General features: G+C 33.6%; 1 protein-coding gene across 2 annotated transcripts; it reads left to right on the top strand.

The window, feature by feature from the left end:
- Positions 1-675: 675 nt before the first annotated feature.
- On the top strand, positions 676-22467 carry LOC124364918 (GDP-fucose protein O-fucosyltransferase 1-like). 2 transcript variants are annotated; one of them, XM_046820726.1, is made up of 6 exons: positions 676-800; positions 3864-3897; positions 5257-5448; positions 7566-7738; positions 20460-20696; positions 21707-22467. In XM_046820726.1, exons 3-6 carry the CDS (start codon positions 5403-5405, stop codon positions 21899-21901), a joined length of 651 nt encoding a protein of 216 aa, XP_046676682.1. In that variant the 5' UTR covers positions 676-800; positions 3864-3897; positions 5257-5402; the 3' UTR covers positions 21902-22467. The 2 variants fall into 2 exon arrangements, with proteins under 2 accessions (XP_046676682.1, XP_046676681.1); XM_046820725.1 differs by lacking the exon at positions 3864-3897 and having other exon boundaries at positions 682-800.
- Positions 22468-23699: the final 1232 nt, after the last annotated feature.

The following is a 23699-nucleotide window of genomic DNA, read 5'->3' as shown; positions in this document are numbered from 1 at the left end:
GCATGTCTAATGTATTTTTAAAGATTTTTAAATGTTATTAAGTTGGTTTTGATATTAAAACAGTTTTTAAAAGCAACCAAAATTTTGACTTAATTTCTCCCATTTATAGCCAATTAAATAGTTACAAAATAACATGAACCATAGCAGCACAAGTTACTCTAAATATAATTAAATCTTAAGTTTTTACAAAACTAACATTCAGATCACACAATTGTCAAACCTATTATTATCCTGAACCCTGCTAAATAACATAATATTATGTATAATTAGGACTTACACATGTTATTACATGCAATTTTGAAAATAAAAGTCCTCTTCAGTGCACTTATAATGTAATGTGATGGAATCTTGTGATATTTTTCAAATGCAAGTAGATGTATATTGGGTACATATGTTAGTTTAGTTTTCATGGTTAAAAGAGGATGAGAGGTTTAACAAAATTAGAACTGGCTCATATTAGGTTTTGCACATCTAACAGGTTTGATTAAATTGTATGTCTGACACTGCAGTTGACGCCTTGTTGCCCAATGGAAAAAGTATTTACATGTGGGTTTCAGAATCAAACTTGATCAAAAACACCTACTTTGGGCTTTTTATAGCCTACTGTAGCCCCCACCAAGAATATATTTGTGTATTTAAAATATTCTCATTTTACATAATATTTTGTATTTTTCAGATTCAAGTTCCTTTTGACACTTATTTTGAAGTTAAACCACTTCTGGAGTTCCACAGAGTTATTACAATGGAAGATTTCATGAAAGACATTGCACCAACTCTCTGGCCTCCAGAGAAAAGAACCGGTAAATGATATTACTCAGCAGTCTGAAAGGGCACTACTGTAGTTATCTCCCACTCCCTGTACTACATAATACTTTTAAATCTTTTGAGTGGTATATCTATTTAAACAAGTGCATAAAGTCAGAGGCTGTTTTTTAAACAGATTGCAAGTACTTGGAGAAAAAAAACTGCTAGTAAAAATAACCCTTCAAGTGAGAAGGAAATATCCTACTAAAATAATTGTTTCCCAGTGCCATGCTGGGAAATTTTATGATCTAATGTTATTTTATTAGCAAATCCAATTAATGTATTAAAACGATATAAAATTCTATAAATATACACATCAATGTAACTAAAACCATAGTTGTAATACTGTTCACAATATTGAATGTCCTATATACAAATAACATGTCAATTGCTCATTGTGTCTAAATATTGTTTGTTACGGCAACCCCACAATGTAAGTGAAACTTCACATTGGTTTTCACAGTATTTTACTTAGTTTTATAAATACCATTAAAAAGATACAAACCAAATTCATTCAGCTAAACTTGTTAAATGTTACAATAGTAACAAAATTTACCAAATAAAAGTTAAGAAAGAGTGAATTTTGGAATCTCCAGGTTTAGTACTCTCATAATTTATTCGTTATTGATTTATTTACAATTCTTTTAATTGTTCCAAATATGCTCAAACATTTTGCTTACGTTTGTTTTTCTTCTTATATTGATATTTATTTCATAAAAATTGTTATAATATGTGTTTTTAGAATCTTAAACTTTTTATAAAAATTGCTAAGAAACAGATTCCTCAGAAAACAAGAAACATGTATTTTACATTTTTTATGAATATTTCAAGAATAAACTGACATAGGGGATTGATAATTTAACACTTTTACTAAGTGATACTAGTGATCTTAAGTGGTTAACACCACAGTACACGTAGTATGGCATCTGTTACAGTCAAGGTCTCAACTCTGTTTTCATAATGTTTCTTTTTTTTTGGTATATATAATTATTACTATGAGCAACTGAGCAGTTTTTATAACTGTCAGTCAGAGGGTTAAAGAAAGATGAATAAAAATAAAACAGTATATTGTGTTTATATTTATGAATGCAATATTTTACTCAGCATACAATGTTTGAATATGATACAATATTGTCATGCAATGAGGAAATAATTAATCTTTGAAACCAAAAACTTAGCATGTTCACATAAATAAATATTAGTCCAATAGTAAATATTATGATTACATTAAAGAGAGTTATGAAAAACCCAAGCCCCTAACAAGTTAATCTAAAATTATTGTGTATCTCAGAGTTTCTGTCCAATGTTGACATCAAATTTGCCACCATAGTGAGATATTTCAAACAGGATCCTCCTCCTAATCTCAATCACTCACAATCACATAATGCATAATCACATGAATTATGTTTGCCAGACTTATCAAATAACGCATAATTCACACGTAGGACCTTAGAATCTTTAACTGTGCAGTCTTTCTTGGAATAACTGTGCCTTAATGGGCAGAGAGAAATTGTCTGTTTTAAAGGTCTTTATTCAACTTCCATCTGCCAATTTGTGAACAGGGTGTTTGTGCCTTTAACCCATTGGCTTATACATATTTTTACTATCAGCTCAACTGGAGTTATCCTATTAAAAATGCTAAAAACGTAAGAGTTTTGTTATATGTTTATAAAAAAATTTATTTTTCAAGTTATTTGGTTATATTTTATATTTTTTGGATTAACATAAAATGGGTTTTAATAATAAATAGATAGTGATTATATTTGGTCATAATTTTAAAAATAATAATGCTGTACAAACTAAAAAAGTTATAGAATTTTTTAAATAAAAAAAATGTTTTTTTTTACTCAAATAATATAAAATAAAATACTCCATTGTTGCTTTTATTTTATTTGAAATGTATTTCTCTACCTAGCAATACTAGAATATGTGTATATATGCATAGTTTGTCAGAATAAATGTTTTTTTCTAAATACTGAAAATTCCAAGAATATTAATTTTTTCCTCTTGTAGTACACTAATATTCTTATAGTAACTTATTATTCATTTAAATTTCAATTAATTGTAGTATTGCAGTTTTTCTTATGTGTTACAACAATATTAGTCTAATTTATACTAACATTTGGTTGAAAAAGGAGTTAAAAAAAAATATTTAGATGGCGCTGTACTTGTCACGGAACGGTTCCGTGATATAAATTTTGAGCCCAGACTAGCTGTCATGGAACCGTTCCGTGATACAAGGCCAATGGGTTAATGACTTTTACCTAATGTACTGGATCATTTACCACTTAACAATGATGCGGTGGTCCAATCTGATTGAGCTCAAAAACTCAATGCAATTTGTGTTGGCCTGTCAACCGTTTTTGGACCCACCTTGCAGACATTTTCCGATATCCAAGGTTTTTCAGTGGTGGTTTTGTGTTGCAGAGATCTGAAGATTTGCTGATATAGCACAGAAAGTTCATCCACAGTCAATATGTGATCATTACGGAGCATTTTACAATTTTTCAGAATTTCAATCACTATTGAAAGTCTTCCACTCACTGATTATCATGCAAAGACATACAACCCTCTTTAAACTCATGACACCACTTGAACACACTCGTGCGATTGAAAACTTTATCATCATATGCAGTTTTTACCTCATTATAAACCTCAACTGGTGTTTTAATCTTCCACACGAGATTACAGATGATGCCGTGTATTTTGCACTTGGTGGGAGATTGGATTGACATTTCTCACAAAATATACTGTCGCATCGATAGTTCTCAATGTACTGACCCTGAACAGGTCTTGGTGTAGGAGGAATGAGACTACATGGCAGTGTAACCAACATATTGAGAAAAAAATATCCTTCCGCCCGTGAGAGCCTCAGTACACTTACTCTCTGGACATGCCTCGTATACGCTTGGAATAGAACTAAGATAAAGGCAAACATTCCACACCTTCTCCTTCAATAATAATAATCTTTAATTGAAGACAAACAAGTTTTGATTTAATTTAAAACAATGTGTTTGTTTTAAACATTTAATTTTCTAACCTGCATTGATGTATTTCAGGCAACTGAGAGTATACTCATTCTTCCTATAACAGGTATCATATTCAAATTGAAATATTTTATTGTTGTTTTATTTATATAAACATTGACAAAGTCATAATGCGGCTTATTAGCTAAGTCAAAATACTGATAACAAATTAATCAAATTATTCCTAACTTAGATTAAATAACCATAGATAAATAAATACTAAATATAAAAAAAATAACACAAAATGGAGTTAAACAAATCCTTAGTTCTAGCAATAAACGAAGGCAAACTTAAACATTATGAAAGAAAAGTAGCTACATGATTGTATCGATGTCTGAAAATAACAAACCATTTAACTAAATATCTGATATGGCTTATTCAAATTATGAAATGTGTTAACATGTTAACAATTAAATTAAGTAGTAAATAAATAAATAATAACAGACATTAGAAATGTAGCCTCGAAGTGTGTTTGATATAATTTACAATAATAAATCTTTTAACACTTTTTATGTATTTCTTTACTGTACAATGTAGATTTTGAATTCAATGAATTCATTGAATTCGAAATGTACATTGTACAATAAAAAAATATATAACAAGAGGTAAAAGGTTTATTATTGTATATAATGACGGAAAATTGATCAATTATATTTCAACAAGTTGTAAAACATAACAGTAATAAAATAGACTATAGACTGAAAACTAAATAAAACAAGAATATTCTGTAATAGTAACAATAATAACATAACACTCAGAGTTGCAGTAATAAATGCAACAATATGGGATCCCACACAGTGAGGAATGGGAATACTTAAAATGTTATATTTTTAATTTCAAAAATGATTCAACGGGATAAAAAAGGGTCCAAAGTAACACATTATATAGTTTGTTTTAAATATTTTAATAGAATACAGTTTAATCAAGTGTATTAAATGGTTTTAAACTTTCAATGATAGTACAGTGTGACTGTTTTGTGTTTTATTTCATCTGTATACATAAAGTTAATAAATCTGTACCTAGCTCTTATTTCTGGTTTGTGCATAGAGCAGTACTTCAGATTCGAATGAATGATATATCCTAAGCCACATAATGATTTAATTAGGTCTGATAAGCCTACTTCAGTTAAAAGCATCTACTTGTAATGCTTTTAAGTCTTAGGTATTTTGTTTTAGACCAGTGCCATATAGTTAAGTTTGCCGTGATCAAGAAATTATATGAACATGTAGGCCTGTGAAGCTTACTTCAGTCACAAAGTGTCTTCTAGACTTTCTAATTCACTTTCAGTATGAGGAGTAGTGTGAAAAAAATTTTATTTTTGTTGTAGCTAACCTTTATGATGTATTGTATTTTGTGAATTCAGCAATATCAGTATACCGTTTTCCTTAATGACGTATTAAGCTGAGTCGTTTGACATGTTTTGCAGTATTCTGCTACACTGCAAGATCTGAAAATAAAGGCTGCAATGCAAAGGAGGGGAACCCCTTTGGACCATTTTGGGACACATTCAGCATAGACTTTGCAGGTTCTGAGTTTTACAGCCCTCTACACTATGACGTGCACAATTCAAACATGTCAGAGCAGTGGAATGCCAAATATAATCCTTCAGAATGGCCGGGTAGGTATTAAATATAATTTTCTTTAAACATATCTTTCCGTGAAGTTTAATCTACAGTTTAGTTCCTGATTGTATAGCTAATAATATGTAGATAATAGTCTTTCTGTGTGTATGAGAATTGTGTTGTGAATGCAGGACATTGCTTCAACAAGTCCAGTTACCTTGAACTATTAAAGTGACCAGTGGTCAGCCATAATGTTACATTATCAGACATTAACTGTGAAACATGTATAAAAAGTGAAGGTGCAACATTTTTAAAGGTAAAAAAGAAGTTGCTTTGAAATATAAAATGGAAGAGAACGTGTGAGAATCGGAGTTTTTCCTTTTTAACCGAGATAATGGATGATGACTCCTGCGCTTGGCGGGAGATTGGATTGACATGTTTTGTGATACGTATTTTCACATTGATAGTTCTCAATGTACTGACCTTGAGCCGATCTCGTTGCAGAGGGGTGAAATCAGGCTACCCGGCAGTGTAGTCAACATGTCAAAAAAACCATGTGAAAAAACGTGTCTGGACTTGAGAGCCTCAGTACACTTAATTTCTGGATATGCATTGTATGTCTTATGAACAAAGTTGTTTTGATTGATTGACTGAGAACATGATTTCATCAGATTGGTAATAGCTGTTGGTTGCTTAATTAGTAGTGACTGGATATCCAACTGGTCTAAATTACGTGTAAATACTCTCTGTATACCAAAATTAGTCTGAGTACAAAAAAATTATTGGTAGTTATTGCATTTGTAAACCTGTATTATATTGCATACTCCCACACACAGATGCACGCTCGCACGCACACACATGAACACACATTTTTGATGATAGTTGTTTTGGGACCCAGTACCTTGATCGAGAAAATGCAAAAAATTCCATGAAGTTCCATCATGAGGGAGATTGCCTCTGACTATAAATCAAAGTTTATCAAATGGGCTTGGTCGGGACGTGGTTGCAACTTTTACACATCATTTCAGTGGTTTTAATGATCATATTCAATGTCAATGCTGAGGCAGTGGTGCCTCTGGCTCTTATATGGCAACTGCTACACAGCTGGAGTAATGTCGAGTTGGATGTATTCGTCACTATAATTGGTCACTTGTTGAGACTAAAACGTGACATCATTAGGCTTTAAATTGTTGTTTACTACTATGTTAAGGTGTTTTTATATTGTCAAATTATTTTATCAAACATTAAAAAGAAATCTTAGTAAGGTTGTCAGTTACTTAGTATTTGAGTACTTAAATTGAGTAGTCAGTTGAGTTACTATGAGTACTTAAATGGCTATGTTAAATCCTTGTAAGTGTCCGTATATGAGGTGTGTTCTCAAAAAGTAAGAGTAATTTGTAAGTTTCGAGGGTTTGGAGAGTCGATTGTCAAGATTTTTTTATTATGTTGATATACGCCGGTATGATATAAGCCGTTGTATACGGCTTCTGAAGTAGTATACAAATGTTTTATATGTATTCATGGTTTACTTTTTCAGTGGCAGCTGCTAAGGTTAGACGTGTTTTATGAACTGATCAACTTTCATTGTTAAAAAACATGAATCAAAGGATTTGTGTCAAATTTTATGTGAAAAATGAAATAAAGTGAAAAGCCTATGGTGAGTCTACTATGAGTAAAACAAGGGTTTGCTAGTGGTATAAATGTTTCAAAGATGGCTGTGAAGACATTGAAGATGATGAACAGTCCGTACGAATGTTTATTTTGTTAAAATATTCCACCCACTCAGATACTCTCATGTTGGGACAATTTCACTTCTATTCTATAGCCTTTCAACTTTTATTTGTAAAACCGTTCAACATTATCTTTCGGATGATTGTGGATTGTATCTCAGAATTAGTCCTCATTACCTAATCTCTATCATAATGATAATATAAGCTACACACCTGAACTATTAAATATATATATACTTATAAATTAACCAGGCATCATTAGTCTGAAGCATAGGCTAAGTAAGACCAATTGTAACATGTTATTTTTTAACTATTGATGTTGACAAATCTTTTAGATCCTTTATGCAAATGTTATCCAACATTTTTTATGAGTTTTGTCCAAAACCAAGAGAGTTAATGGCCTGAGAAACTTTTCCCTCATTTTTTATTTTGTACTTTTCCAGTTCTAGCATTTGCTGGAGCTCCTGCAAGTTTTCCTGTGCAGTTGGAGAATAGAGATTTGCACCGTTATCTCAAGTGGAACACGGCTATGAGCAATGCAGCTAATGAATTCATCAAGACCAAAATGCCGAAGGGAGGTTTCATTGGGATACACCTTCGAAACGGCATTGATTGGGTCAGTATATAAATAATATGATGTCCTTACCTCAGTATTAGTATATCTCAATAATTATATATTGTATCTCATAATATTTAAGAAATTGTAAATTTAGTCAGGATAAATTGCTACTAAATCAACAACAATTAGTTTAAACTCTTCAATACATAAAATCGCAAGACATGCTCAGCAACAATACTACTTGTAAGGAGTTTACAGCAAAAACATTTTCTTGTATACAAAACTGTCTTTTATGAAACATCTGACAACATTACCGAAAATTGATTATGAAACATGTTAGTAGTCGATAAAACTGTTTTGTTTAATATAAGTAGGGCCTTGCATTTATTATCATTAAAGGCTAGCCTCCTCACCACTGCCGCCTGCTCCAAGTGATTCAGTGTTGTCTGAGGGGTTACACTTTGATTACTTAAACAAGAAAAGATAAGCAAAAGCTAAATAATTAAGTTGTTATTTTCTATCTTAAAAATCACATTTCAAATAATTATGCTCAACACTTTGGTTCCAAAGTGGCACTGTGTCCAGTCTTGAGGTAACATTGTCAGCTTGTGTAAGCTCTGGGAGCAAATGTGTTAAACATCTGATAGAAGTTAAAAGAAATAGACAATAGTAGATCCACCTAGCTTATAACATTAATGTTTATCCTGCCACTTCAAACAGTATCAAACTCTACTCACAGAAGGTTGTCATTTACAATACAAGGTGTTTGAACAAGTCTGGGTACGGCTTAATATTTTACATAACCATAGCAGATAACATCTATAAACTTTGCACAGTGTCATATGGCTAGGTAAACTATTTTTCCTTGCTATTACCATGACATGCCAACCATGGGGGGACGGCCCACAGAGGGAAACATGGAAATCTTAAATTAAAGCATGGGTCGAGTGATACCTCATTTTAAAGAGCTCACTTAGTAGAGTTGAATGCCACAAACCGCATCTCAAAAGGTTTATCCAATCAGAAATGGCGGGTTGTTTTAGTTACACATTGTGAAGTACATTATGCGCTGCCATTTCTGACTGGATCGTCGTATTCTAATGCGGTAGGTGGCGTTTCACTCTACTATAGATATTCTATAGATTGCAGTTGTATGTAAAACTATGTAGCGCTACTGGTCTATTGTTTTTCTCATTTCTATTTACAACAGCAACTATTCTTGTGCTTTATAGTATTGGTTGCGTTTTATTATTATGTGATGTTAATAATAATACTATAATTATTTAAATGTAGCATGATTTTGCTGTTCTGCTGCCAACATGCAAATAAATTCACAAGAGTGACAGACATCGATCTTCAATGGGTTGAGCTGACATTTTCAGCTCAGCCATCGCTAAATCTAGTTTATAAGTTCTTAGGGAGTTCTTAAATCCATTATTAATTGTCAGGACATGAATGTGAGCTGATAATCATGAATTTGAGGGAGAAGCAAGTGAAGAGATCAATATCACTAGAAAAGTCACCTTTAAAATGGTTAACTTCATCATCTTTGGAAGGTGTCACCATATAGCTTTGATGGCAGCCTGATAAGTCAATACTGTAATCTTCAGTCATTATGCCACAGTCCTCTATAACCAGGGATTATAGTCTAGTTAGCAGCCCACAAGAGCTAGGTGCAGATTGACATGTGTTAGGCTAGATGGCTTGCGTCTGGGTTGTGGGAGTAGAAACTGTCCTATGCGCAGTCTCACAGAAACTTTGGGGCATGTAGGTAAGGTAATAAGTATAGAAGATTAAAGTGTAAGAAGCGGATACGTGACCCTTATATTGCCTGTATAATTAAAGAATAGGCCAATTTTTTTTTCATTTTACAGTGTTCTCTGCAGTTGGCTTTAACAACTACTCAAAAACTTTCTTTCGTTCGTCTCCTTTAATCATTTTTGAAATCTCCTGCACTATTAGCATGTTAGCTGCCGCCACTAAAATGACCTTGTAACCATCTGAATGCCAAACCACAAAAAATATCTTTTTGTCAATGTCTATTATATTTTCATATGCAGCAACACATTTTAAACTAATATTATTATTTATATTGGTACCAAACAGGGTTACACATCAACGAGAACAATTATTCACCGTAATTTTACGTGTTGAACCAATTGGAGCGACATTGCTTTTGGTGTTATTTTGCTCTGTCTGGAATTTGTTTCCTATCTTAGGGTTGCTAAAAGTAAGATCAAAAGACTATTCTACTTGTTTCACACGCAAATATTAGCAGGCACAGTTTACCGTTATTTATCATACTAACCTCACTTGATTATGGGTATTCATGTGTAGCCTTTGTTATTGTTATCGTAATGTGCTGCGTGTTTCTAATTTTGAAATAAAATGTGTGAAGGACTATATTCTTCCGAAATTGAGAGACAGTTGATTGATGAACTAAGTAATGGAAGTGAGGGAAGTAGTGGGAGTGAATATGGATCAGTTCAAAATTATTTTACACCTCCATCTAGTGAATTGGATTCTTGACGATGATGAAGACAGACCTAACACTTTTTTCCAGCTTTGCCCATACCATCATCTAAAGCCCATGTAGATTGATGCACCTACTGACAATATAGATGTCACTGCTGAAGATATTTCTGACCTTATTGACTTCCAACCTTCCTTATGACGACGCCAGTAACTATTAAGGCCTTGGAAGTGAGGTAGAACGATTTTAGGAAGATCTATAATTAGGCAGTCGGCAATCAGAGGTAGGATAAGCAATGTACTGTTCAATGATCCTTTGGACAATCACCAAGGCTTAAAAAAACAAATTTGCCTTTACCCAAATTCCAAAATACAATTTAAATTTATCAAGAAGCAAGCATATAGAACTCCATAGATAAATGTTGACTGATGAAATTATACAACTAATTTTCACAAAGTCCAATCAAAATGCTGCCCAAACAGTAGTTGGTTGGTGTTTAGCCCTACAAGTGGGTTTAAAAATGAGAGAGAGACAAACCATGAAAAAATGAGAAGTCTTTGGGCTTAGTGATGTGGATGGGACTAGCCTTATTTCCCAGAATAATAGACTATTTGTGTACTAAAATATTGTACAAAAACTTTGTAGCAAGTAATGTAATGAACAGAAACAGGTTCCAACTTCTGCTAAGATTTTGGCATTTCAATGAGAACAAAAGCCCTGAACAGAATAGGCTAGCTAAATTTTATACCTTAAATGCTGGAGTAGCCACAACATTTAAGGAAAAATTTGGGAGGCCCAAGCCTTCAGATTGCTTAACAAGAGATTTATCATTTCAGAAACGTCACAATGGATGTGCGGTCTATGGATTGATTACTAAGCAACAATACAACAACCATAAACCAACTGAGGGCAGCTATAAAAATGCTTTTACAGCACTTGTCAGAGACTTCAAAACTCGAAACTTTCAAAGTCTAGTATGCTCCCCTATGGGTTGCATACGTGATGGATTAGCACCTGAAGTGTTTGCTGAAAAACATTGTTAGCTTTCAAATAAAAAACAGCAACCCCAGTAAATATTATTAGCTATAACAAGACTCCTTTTAAGAAGCTACACAATGGTTACACTTACACACAACCTTATCCAATGTATTCAAAATGCTATCGATGAACTGTACCTAAAACTGAAAAATACCTTCTTCCACTGACGCTGAACTGTACTCATTTGTGAACCCGGAGGAGCACACACCCATAGAACAACTTACTACCCAACAAATGAATTTCAACAACCAATGTCTCTATCTTGGATACAAGTGAAAAAGATGGTTCAGTGCAAGTTATTAAAAATGTTTCCGGTGAAAAGCAGAGTACCAGTGTTGTGTCGGATAGGTCTGTGTACAGACCAAAAGGAGATGTTTATTACTGATAATGGTTTTTTAGATTGAGCTCGCATCTGGAGGTGGGTTCCTCACCCTTTGTAGTGATAACAAACAAGTTAATGATAGAATAATGCAAAAATTATACCGGTCACAAACACGCTGACAAAGAAATAAATAAAAAGATCAGAATTTTTCACCAGAATATTGAGCATCTTCCGTCACGATTAAATTCACTTCAAATTATAATTGACGAGGTTCAACCTGATATTTGTGTTATCACTGAGCATAACATTAGAAGTTGGGAATTAGAAGGCTAAATTTGCAATAACTTTAGCACTGCCTCTAGTTACTGTAGAGATAAGTAACTACAAAGGGGGGAGTCTTAATACTTTCCAGGTGTGATCTAAAAGTAAGTAACATGTCAATACCTTTAGCTGACAAACTATGTGAAGATTTTTCAATGTGAATTTTGTATTGTTAAAATGTACTCTAAATGATTATGTATTTGTACTTGTTGGAATGTATAGGTCCCCATCGTCTGACGTATATGAATTTTTGAACAGACTAGATATTTCTAATTGATTATATTTTAGCAAAATTTAAAAAATATTCTGATTGTAGGTGACTTTAACATTAATGTTTTACTTAACAAAACCAGATAAAATTGAATTGAATAATATTTTAAAAAGTCATGGATTGAAATACTTAGTGAACTTCCCAACCCGAGTAACTGTGGACTCTGAATCTGCTATAGATAATGTTTTTACTAATATCCCTACAAGTAAAATAAAAGTTGAAGGGATTATAACACTGCTATCTGATCACGATGGTCAATTAATTGACTTGTTAAATTTGAAAAAATCTACAACTGAAAAACATTTCAATATCAGAATTTAAGCGTGTCATATCCAAAGAGAATGTTGAAACGTTTAATTCTTTTCTGGAGAAGGAAAACTGGATCCAAGTATATTTTGCAAATTCGAACCTTAAGTACAACATTTTTTATGATATATTCAAATATTATTTTGACTTATCATTTCATTTTAAAACAATTAAGGGAACAAAAAAGAAAAACGAATGGGTGACCAGTTGAACTTAAAGATGAAAAACAAGAGTTGACTGAAATATATAAAATGGCAAGACACAGTAAAAATAATAATTTATTTAAGTACCTGAGGAAAAGAAATAGGATTTTTAAGATGAAACTAAACAAAACCAAGAAAAACTATTATGATCATAAAATAAAAATTGCCAAAAATATTTCAAAAGCGTCTTGGGAAGTAATAAATTCTGAGATTGGAAATAAGAACCATCATCAGTCTGAAAAATATCACTCTAACAATTGATAATAACTTCTACACTGATCCTTTTATTATAAGTAAAAAAATTTCAATAACTACTATGTTAAATGTAGTAAATTGTGTGGGAAGGAGTAAACAATCTCTGGATAGCATGAGTTACCCACTTGATCAAATTAGTTACCAAAGACATTAATATCTTTCAACCAGCATTTTACCTAAAACCAGTAAGTGAGTCTGAAATAGAACATATTATAGATTCTCTAAAAAATAAGAGCTCTTGTGGTCATGACGAGATACCGATTTCAGTAAGTAAAAGCGGCTAAAAAAAATCTATCTGGAATTTTAAGTCATCTTATTAATTCTGCATTTGTTACTGGAAATTTTCCAAACTTATTAAAAGTTTCAAAAATAATACCAGTCTTTAAAAAAGGAAGCAAGCAAAACATTTCAAACTACCGTCCCATATCTCTGTTATCTAATATATCCAAGATTTTTTGAAAAAGCCATCTATAATAGATTAGTAGAATACTTAGAAATGAATCAAATGTTGAATATTGACCCAGCACGGATTTCGTGCAAACAAATCAGTAATTACAGCGGCCACCTCATTCTTGGAGTCAGTAATTGAATCAATCGATAAGGGGGAGAAGGACAGTAGGAATTTTTATGGACCTGTCTAAAGCGTTTGATAGCGTTAAGCATGATGTACTTCTTGATAAGTTACAAAAAATGGGTGTTACAAAAACGTCATTCTAGCTCTTTGAATTCCTATTTATCAAACAGAAAACAAATTTGTAGAATTATCATACATTCAAAATAACAAAAAAAATAAATATTCATTCAGATTTGCAGTTAATAAAATTTGGAGTACCGCAAGGGAGTATATATTGGGTCCAATCCTGTTCTTATGTTACATAAAATGATATGCCACAAATAATAATACAATAATAAAAACCAATACTTAACCTTATTTGCTGATGACTCAAAATTTAAAATTTTCTGCAAAAACTTCTTCAAGAACTAGAGCGGAATTATAGCACAAAAATTGGCATTAGTTAACCAATTCCTAAAAACAAATAATCTGACTTTAAATATTGAAAAGACTAAATTTGTTGCCTTTGCTACAAAACAGAATGGAAAATACTGACAAACCAAGGGTACTATATAATACGGATTTAGTTGAAGAAGTAAATACAACAAATTTTCTAGGGCTGAAAATTGATAAGTTCCTTAGTTGGGACGACCATGTAAAACATGTAATAAGTAAAGTTAACTCAGGAATTTATGCACTTAGACAAATTGAGATATCTATGTAATCACCAAATGTTAAAATCAGTCTATCATGCACATGTTCAGTCTCACATATACTTTGGAATAAGTCTATATGGTTCAACATCAAAAAAAAACTTGGATTAAACTACTTAAGCTACAGAAAAAAAAGGGATTTCGTATTATGTTAAGTCTGAAAAATAATGATTCTGTGAAGGAATATTTTACAAAATTAGAACTTTTGACTGTATATGGAATTGTACATATATGAAACAATCTTAATTGTAAAAACTGATTCAATTGTAATTAATGACATTACACCCTCACAACACCAGATGGAAAAATACTATAATAACAGAGCACCATCGACTTGAGTTATATAAAAAGAAACCAAATTACATTGGAAAAGTATTTTTAAGGCGTTTGCATGAAAATATTCTAAAGGAAAATGATATTAATATTTTTAAAGCCAAATTAAAAAAGTATATTATAAGCCTTAGTTTATACTCGTTGGAGGGAATTCATGTCATTAAAAAGACCAAACTAGCAAATATTTTTAGTAATAAGATTGGCCATATGTATGATGGCATTTTGACACTATTCTTGTACAACTTGATGTATTCAAATGAATAAAGATATTTGATTGATTGATTGATTGATTGAAATACTAAACAAAGATTCTCGAACTATCAAAACTGCTGAAGAAGAATTACCTGTCGATGAATCTATGGTACCATTTAGGGGTAGGTTGAACTTCTTTCGGCAGTACTTGCCAAAGAGAGTACATTAGTACGGTATCAAAGTGTTAAAACTTTGTGACAGTAAAGAGTATACATACACCGTAAAAGTTAACTCAGGAAAGGGATCAAACTTTACTACAGTAATTCACAGGAATATCTGTAGTTTTAGAGCTCATTAACCCTTTTTTTAGATCTGGAAGTACAATTTACATTGATAATTACTACTGATCTCTTGAATGGGCCATTCCACTGTACAGAGAAAACACACTTAGTTGGAATCATCTACTCTGATCGAATTGGGTTGCTGAAAGTATTAGTAATAAATGTAAATTTAGAACATGGACAAATGGCAGCAGTTGAGAACGACATTGTTGTAACGAATTGGGTGTACAAGAGAAGTATCTATTTGGTCTTGACAAAACATCCAAATCAATATGTCAAAAGAAACCAGAAAGACAGAAAAGATTACACTGTCTACAAATATTTAGTCCTGGCACATGCACTAAAAATGGGAATAGACTTAATGGACCATATGGCAGCATATCATTCTGCAGTTATACAAAACTGAGATGTATCATAAAGTAGTAGAACGCTTAATTTTGGCCATTGTTTGGTCAATGCAGAGCTTGTCTATAAGGATAATTGTCAAGTGAATCCACTATCCACTACTGCATTCAAGGAAGTTGTAGCATTGGATCTTATGGAACAATGAGCATCCAACTTCATCTGTAGCAGAAACTTGATACTAGATGCTCCAAGAAACAGATGTCTTTGTTGATGTTAGGAAAAACAAGGACGGGTGAATAAGGCTTATAAAAGTTGCTACAAACAGTTCACTGGAAGGTCAGTAAAATTAAAAGAAACAAATACAAAGTGACTACATATTGTGAATCATGTCCTGAATAACCTTTCATGTGTAAAAAATGTTTCAAATCTATTCACAAATATTCACTCTTGATCAAAATACTGTATATTTAGAGGAGAGCACTTTCTCACTTATTGAAATTTTTCTATAATGTCAGAATATTTAAATCTCCTGTTTTTACTTTAGAAATCCCTTTTGTCACTAAATTAAGATAAATAAATATCTTGTTTTTCTAGTTTGTTGAATATGTAAAAAACTCTCTTTGCTCATTCTCTGACTACGTACAGTTCTAAAAAGCTTTATGGTTGAGTCCACTGTAAGTTATAAGTGTTTACTGTATCAAATGTCATCCCAATAGCAGTAGTAATTATGTATAACTGTCACATTTGTTTTTTTATTGTAATAAATCTTAATTTGCTTTTTCTGGTTGTTTTTAATTCAGCCCACATCATTTTTGATTCAAGCTTTTTTTTAAACACGAAAATTTTATCAATCAGTAGAACGAAGTTACATGTTTTCAGTTGCTTAGCTATGCATGATAAAATGAATGAACAAATAAATTACTATACTTTGGTTAGAAGTAGCCCATGAACTTTGTTGTAGTTCATCCAACAGCAACTAATAAAATAGAATAGAATAGAAAAATTATTTATTTCCAAAAACATATACACCAAGATATTAGATTTATTCAAAGTCAAAGTATTTTTATTACATTATCGTCAAGATGAGAATGGTGTCACAGAGAATAATTTACAATACATAAGAACAATACAGGTCCAACCAGGTCAATACAATACGGGTTAATGATTGAAAAATTCATTTAAAAAGTAAAATGGGCGTTCTTGCAGCCACTTCTTGAGATATTGGCCAAACAGCTGCTTATTTGATTTCTTCAGGTTTTCAGGCAGAGCATTCCACATCTTGGCCCCGATGTAGCTGGTCTTCTTCTCAGTTGAGCTGAGCCTGTGTATTGGTAGACAGTAGTTGTAGGCGTGCCTGGTGTTATATTGGTGTTGTTGTGTTCCCTTGTTTGCCAGGTCTGGCATCTTGATGTAAACATGAGTTGTTGCTTCTAAGATGTACAAGCCAATAACTGTGAGGACTTTGAGTTCTTGAAAGGCTTCCCTGCAGGTGTCTCTCGATCGAAAGTCTTTTAGGATTCTAATAGCTCGCTTTTGGAGTACAAGGACACGTTGTAGGTTTCCTGCGGTAGTACCACCCCATACAGCAATTCCGTATCTAAGATATGACTCAAAGAGGGCATGATAGGCTACTTTTGCTGTCGCCAAGTCACATGTGTTCTTAATTCGCCTTAAGACAAAAAGTCCTGTACTTAATTTACTGCAGAGGGAGTCTATATGTGCTGTCCATGAGAGTCTATCGTCCAGTGTAACACCAAGATATTTTGTGTTTGTGATTTCTTCTAGTCTGGGAAGCCTTCCAGTATGTTCTCTTTGGCCTCCCAGTATTAGCTGTTTTGTTTTATTTTCGTTTACAGCAAGGTCATTGTTCTGGCAGTACTGAACTGCCATATTCAATGCAATGAAGCTGTCAGCCCCCAATTGTTCTACATTAGGTCTCCCAAGAAGAAGTATTGTGTCGTCAGCATACATAAGGGAATTGCAGTACAACTGCATATGCTGTGGAAAGTCATTTATGAACAGTATAAACAAAACAGGCCCCAAGACTGAATCCTTGAGGGACCCCTCGCGTGGTTGGTTGTAGTTGGGATTTCATTGTTTCTGTTTTGTTGTTTGAAGTGTGTACTATTGAGGTGTGTACTATCCACAAACTGACTTCTACCTGATAGGTAGCTGGAGAACCATTCCTTTGCTTTCCCTTGTATTCCCAAATTAGCTATCTTACTCAAGAGCTGGTCATGGCTCAGGCAGTCAAATGCTTTACTATAGTCCAGGAGGATTGCTGTTGATGTATTACCCTCTTCTCGTTGGTCAAAAAGGAATTCCACTAAGCTAATCAGTGCTGTAGTAGTAGATTTCCCTGCCAGAAAGCCGTGTTGATGGGGTGTTAGCAATTGGTTTTTGAGAAGATGTTCAAACAGTCTTGTTAGTACTATTTTTTCAATCACTTTTGAAAAGGTGGTTATAAGTGAAATGGGTTGGTAGTTAACTGCCTGAGTAGGAGAGTCTTTTTTAAACTTTGGATATACTTTAGCAATTTTGAGTGCCGAAGGATATATTCCTGCGCTGAAGGACTTGTTGGTAATGTCTACCAACAAGGAAGATGAGAACTAATGCAGATCTATTAGTTCGTTCTCGCATGCCTTCAACAGTTTGGAAGAAATGTTGTCATATCCTGTTTATTATTTAGGTTGGAGTGATTTAACTATTTTAGAAATTTCTTGCCTGCATGTCAGTGTTAATACTAGGTTTGTGATTTCTGTCGAGGGTGCTGTCAATGGGAATTGTCTTCCTGTGTCTTGATGGTTGGTTTTAATTGTTTCCTCTGCTGAAAAAATTGTTTAGGTAGTCTGCTATTTCTTTTGGGTCTATTGATTCCTGTCCTTGAATCTTTAGTTTGGTTAGTTTGTTTGAGTCTTCTTTTTATTTCTTCTCAGAGTTGATTACATCCCAGATGGCTTTTGACTTGTTGCTGGACTCTGCTATTTTTGTTGTGTTTATTTGCTGTCTAGCTCTTCTGAGATGCAAGTTATAGTCTTTTTTTAAGGGTGATGCTCTTTTTGTATGTTCCTCACTACCACTAGGTAGGCACACATTTTGTGCTCTCAAGTATTGTTGTTTTAAGTCAGTCGGTGTTTGGTCATTTATGTTAGGGAGTTTTCTTCTTTTTGTGCCTTGTGATGCTTAAAGGACATGCATGGTTTAGTGCTCGTTGGATGGTAGTGTTGAATTTAGCAAATGCATTGTTTGGATCTATTGTGTTGTAGATAACTGTCCAGTTTTCCTGTTGTAAGGTTTTCTTGAATGCAGGTATATTATTGTTACTGAAGTTCCTTTTTTTAGTTATTGGGGCACTTGGTGGTTCTGTGCTTGCGCTCACTATTTCACATATCTGGCCTGTGTGGTCAGATATGCAGGTGTTGAGTACTTGCACCTTTATATCTGCTGTTGGTAGGTTAGTGCAAACACAGTCTATGGAGGTTTGTGATGTTGGTGTAATTCTGGTGGGAGGAAGCTCAACCCTGTACATGCCAAAGCCATCAAGTGTGTCCGTTAGCTCTAGGTGGTCGTTCCTTTTGGCAAGGCAGTCTATGTTGATGTCTCCAATCAGTATTGTAGAGTGTTTTCCCATTGCAACATTTTCCAGACCGTCATTTATAACTTCAAGACCTGTCTCTACATTACCCTGGGTCCTGTAAATTCCTATCACAAAGAGGACTTTTTCCTTCAATGATATTTTTAGGGCAGCCATTTCACAGATCATCTCAATGCAAAAATCCTTTAAGTCAACTGCTTCTGTTTTTGTTGCTATGAGAGTTCCGTGTGAAGATGGCTACTCCACCTTTTTGATGGTTTTCTCGACAGAATGCTGTTTTCATGGAGTATTCAGTTAGTCTGGTGTTCTCAAGAGTTTCCTTCTTCTGGCCGTGCTCTGTTAAAATCACTATATCTGGTTTTAACTATCTTAGCTGTTCATTTAGTCTTCCAATTTTGTTTGACAATCTGTCAGTGTTTTGATGAAATATTGTCATTGGTTTACCATTTTTTTTTCTTATTTTTGATTATGTTGGAGGTCTGATGTTGCTACCTGGTTCTAAAAAAGGTGAGATGTTCGTTTCTATACGAGAGGGATGATTTTTGTAGTAGTTGGCTTTGAATTGTTCAATGTTCTTTTCATAAAACTTTAAGAAGGTTTCTGAGGGGTCAAGTTGTGTAGCAGTTATGGGTGGCCTTCTCATCGGTGTAGGGGGTACAATGGCAGGGGCTTCAGGAGTGGATATTGCAGTTATTTCAATGGGATTTGGTAAGTTGTCGCTTTCTTGGGGTTGTTCCTTTGGAAGATGGTAGTTTTTATTCTGGAAAGTCTTAAACTTTCCTATTTATAGTTGATAAATTGTAAATTACCCTTTTACTATACTTACTAAGTGGCGATACAATAAAACAGTTTAATTTTAAGTACAGTAGTTGGATAAACTATATATTACATATAAACATATAGTCTACAATGGAAATTAGCATACATGGGCAAGCAGCCTGTGCGTAGGCTAGAGTCGTACTAAAAAGTTTAATGTTATCTAGATGTTGAAAAAAGTGTTACTTTACATGTTGGTGTGTTTTAAGGCATAAAATGTAGAAATATTCAGTTGTGTGATGAAGGAGATACAAGATAATACTGTCGTATTAGACAAAACCATCGGTAGAGGTAAGACCACATACACAAGACCGTGATATGACGAGCACAAATCTCTGACAAATCCACTACAACACTGATTTGAAGTAATGTTACAAGTAACGCATTGTCGTACTGATCGAGAAAACTCGTGGTGTCATACTTATTGGTACTACATGGCACCAAATGTGAGTTAATTTGGATGGGTCCAATCTTGATAGTCTTGTTTAGCTTGTTTTAACTCTGTGATTTCTCATTTTGTTAATTTTAGAATTAGAAGAATTTGCAGCTTGCAGTGTTATTAGACTTCTATAACCCTGGAGAGTAGATGTGCACCATGTTTTACAGTTGTTGTATGTTATTCAATATTGAGTTTCTTCATTTGTTATCACTAAGCTAAAGTTGTCAAATCCTAGATGTGTAATTTGTGTTTCTATAACCAGGTGAGAGCTTGTGAACACATCAAGACCAGTCCCAACCTGTTTGCAGCTCCCCAGTGCCTCGGGTACAGGAATGAATATGGACCTGCCACACAGGACATGTGTTTCCCTCCACTCGATGTCATCGTGAAGCAGCTTAAGAGGTTGCTGAGGAACTCCAAAGATGTCGCTTCAATATTTGTTGCTTCAGATAGCAACCACATGATCAAAGAATTGGCGACTTCTTTGAAGAAATCAGAGGTTTGGCTATTTGTTGATTGTAGTATAATTTCAGCTACTCATTTTTTAGATGGGCTCATATTGAGATGGGCTTTTTGTCTTACACAACAATGGTAGATATCGGCTCCTTCACCTCTAATATTTTGCTGTTTAAGTGAAGTATCGATGTACCATTATTTTACTTCCTCATACACCACTGATAAATTATTTTAATTTCTAAGTGTAGGTAAACAATACATTAACAGAGATCATATATTTGTATTAGACTAGACGATTGCGCAGCTTTCACGACAGTGCTTCTACCAATGAGAATTACATTGACCCTAGGTTTTCAATTATTAAATGATTTATCATTTAAAATTTTTCACTTTAGGATAATAAGTTGAGAAACCTCTCATTACACTTAGTCCTAAAAGGACCTTTGCTATGTTTCTGAGAGTAATAGGATATTCAGGATGGGGTGTTTGGGGAAAGGGACCACCTCCTGTTGAGATCCAAGAGGAGGGATTTTGGGTAGTAATCCCAGTCATGTCTCCTTGGAAAATGGGAAAGTTAACTCTGAATAGACTCTCCAGTCAAATCGGGCAAGGGTGACACGCCCTCATGTCTAGGATAACAACAATATGTACTATTGTAAATATACTAGATCTATTGATCTACCCCTGCACCCCAGTATCTCGACATTTACGGTTAGTGATGTACAGTTCCTGGTCACCCAGATTTAAGTAACATGTTGGTTTTTGCTGTATCCAGTTTAGGTTCAACTGGAAGGTATAAACCAGCCAGAAGTGAACCTTCCTCGTGTGTCTTGCTACCTTAGTTAATAAATATACAATAGATACACTGTAGCAAATGCAAAAAAACCAATAACACGTATTTTTGTGAGAACATAGTGATGAAATTGGTACATCATCACTTCTTTCTGATATTTTTTTATACTGTTTCAGATTGTGATTATTTTAATTAGTTTTTGTACTCTTTAAAGTAAATTTTAGTAATTTTAATTAATGATAAAAATATAAATGTTTCAGGTAACAGTGCATAAACTGGAGCAAAACAACCCACATCTAGATCTTGCGATTCTTGGCCGTGCAAACTACTTTGTGGGCAATTGTATTTCTTCGTTCTCAGCGTTTGTGAAGCGGGAGCGTGACGTACGCAAGTTTCCATCTGCGTTCTGGGGCTTTCCACCTCCTAGGGGCACTGGAGCTCATGATGAGCTGTAAACTCTGGAATGACCATATCTCTGCTCTAGTCTAAGAAGAATCAAGTGCTCAGTACGCATCCTAAAGACAATGGTCTAATTACCAATAATTGTTATGTATGAATTCATTCTTTGAATTCAAAATTCCTCTTGACTGTTAGATATATTGTAGTGCTAATGCCAAAGGTAAGGATTGAATGATTGAATTGTATGCATGTGTTAAACTTAGTTTGTATTGTATGCGTGTGTTAACAATTTTTTGAATTGTATGTGTGTTGTTGAACTTGCTCTTGCATCATTGTTTAATGATGAGTACAAAAATATCTCAGTTACTACAGTCCCAATCGATCTTTGAGATGAAGAAGAGTTTTGAAAAAAAAAAAAATGATAATGAAATCAGTTATTATGTTGAACAAAACCTAATCTAAAAATAATCTTTGAGAAAATTAGTAAATTTGTATCATTCTATATAAAATAATTAAGTTATTACTGGGTTTTATTGATTTTCCACTCATTACTGTGTTTTTTAACTTAAGGAATAATAATAAATTTTGTGTCAAGTGCAGGATACACTGCTTTGCAAAAGTACTCTAGTCACTCAAATTAAAATCTCAATATCAATATACAAAGCTCAAAGGAACGAATCCTACCAACTCCAACAGTCATCTCCCAAAGTAGACTAGACCTATTGAATTACCCTTGCACCCCAGAATTTCGAAATTTGCGGTAGTGATGTGCCGCTCTTGGACATCCATCCATAAAGTTGCCCAGATTGAAGTGACACATCGGTTTTTGCTGTACCCAAGTGTCGGTTCAACTGGAAGGTATAAACCAGCCAGAAGTGAACCCTCTGGGGACTGGGAACTATGATGAAAAGTAAGTTTTGTACTGATTGAATAAACCAGTTTTTGAGCAGTAGTAATTTATCTTGTTACTGAATGACTCTCATAAAAAAATGATCGAAAGCGTTTAAAAAACATATCTGCTGTTAACCTGTTCTTATACGTATTTGAAAAAAGTACCTAGATAGGTGTTTGTATTCAGTTCTTACTGTTTATATTTCATAATAGTATGTAATTAAACAGGTGAAGTGTTCAATTAGGCTGTTCACTTTAGTTTGTAAAGCCATTAGGCTATGATAGTCAATTTGTACAAAAGTTCAAATGACTTCTGAGTGCTAGAGAAATTTACACTATATGCAAAGTAATGCTTATTCATACTTATATGTAAATTAGTATTTACCAGGGGCTTGACACACAATTTCTGATTCAGAAACAGGAACATCTTGAGGCATATTTCTTTTTAATTTCTTCTCAACTCTCCTGAGATAAGTGGTAGGCACTGAAAGATGTTCCAATCCTAACCACCAGATCTGTTTGAGATTTACATTTAAAGAGCAGTTATTTAGGAATCTAAAATTGGAGAGTGAGAGAGATTTTGGAAGTAGGACAAGTAGAAGTCCCGTAAATAACTCGAATTTCTTTCCAATAGTCTATGATTTTTTTAAATTGAAAAATTCCAACAAGTTCAGTAACAATCAAACTGTTTTAGCCCTAGTGTGGAGGAATTCTAAAGTCGAAGTCCTTAGCTTTTCACATACTTATGATGTAATAAATGGTGGGGCTATATGTAAGTTTGAAATGGAAGTAGGCTTTTTTTTAGTTATATTACAGTGTTCATGGTTAAGAGCTTCAGATCTCAAGTTAATTTATTATGGTTTTTATTTTAGGCTTTGAGGGTGTGTGAGAATTTCTGATTTTAATTCATTATATTCCCGATGTCATAGTTGAGTTTGACTTGTTTTCATGAGCAAGAATATA

The sequence above is a fragment of the Homalodisca vitripennis genome, chromosome 6 (genome assembly GCF_021130785.1).
Source record: "Homalodisca vitripennis isolate AUS2020 chromosome 6, UT_GWSS_2.1, whole genome shotgun sequence".
NCBI lineage: Eukaryota > Metazoa > Arthropoda > Insecta > Hemiptera > Cicadellidae > Homalodisca > Homalodisca vitripennis.
This window is presented reverse-complemented; position numbering and strand designations above follow the sequence as displayed.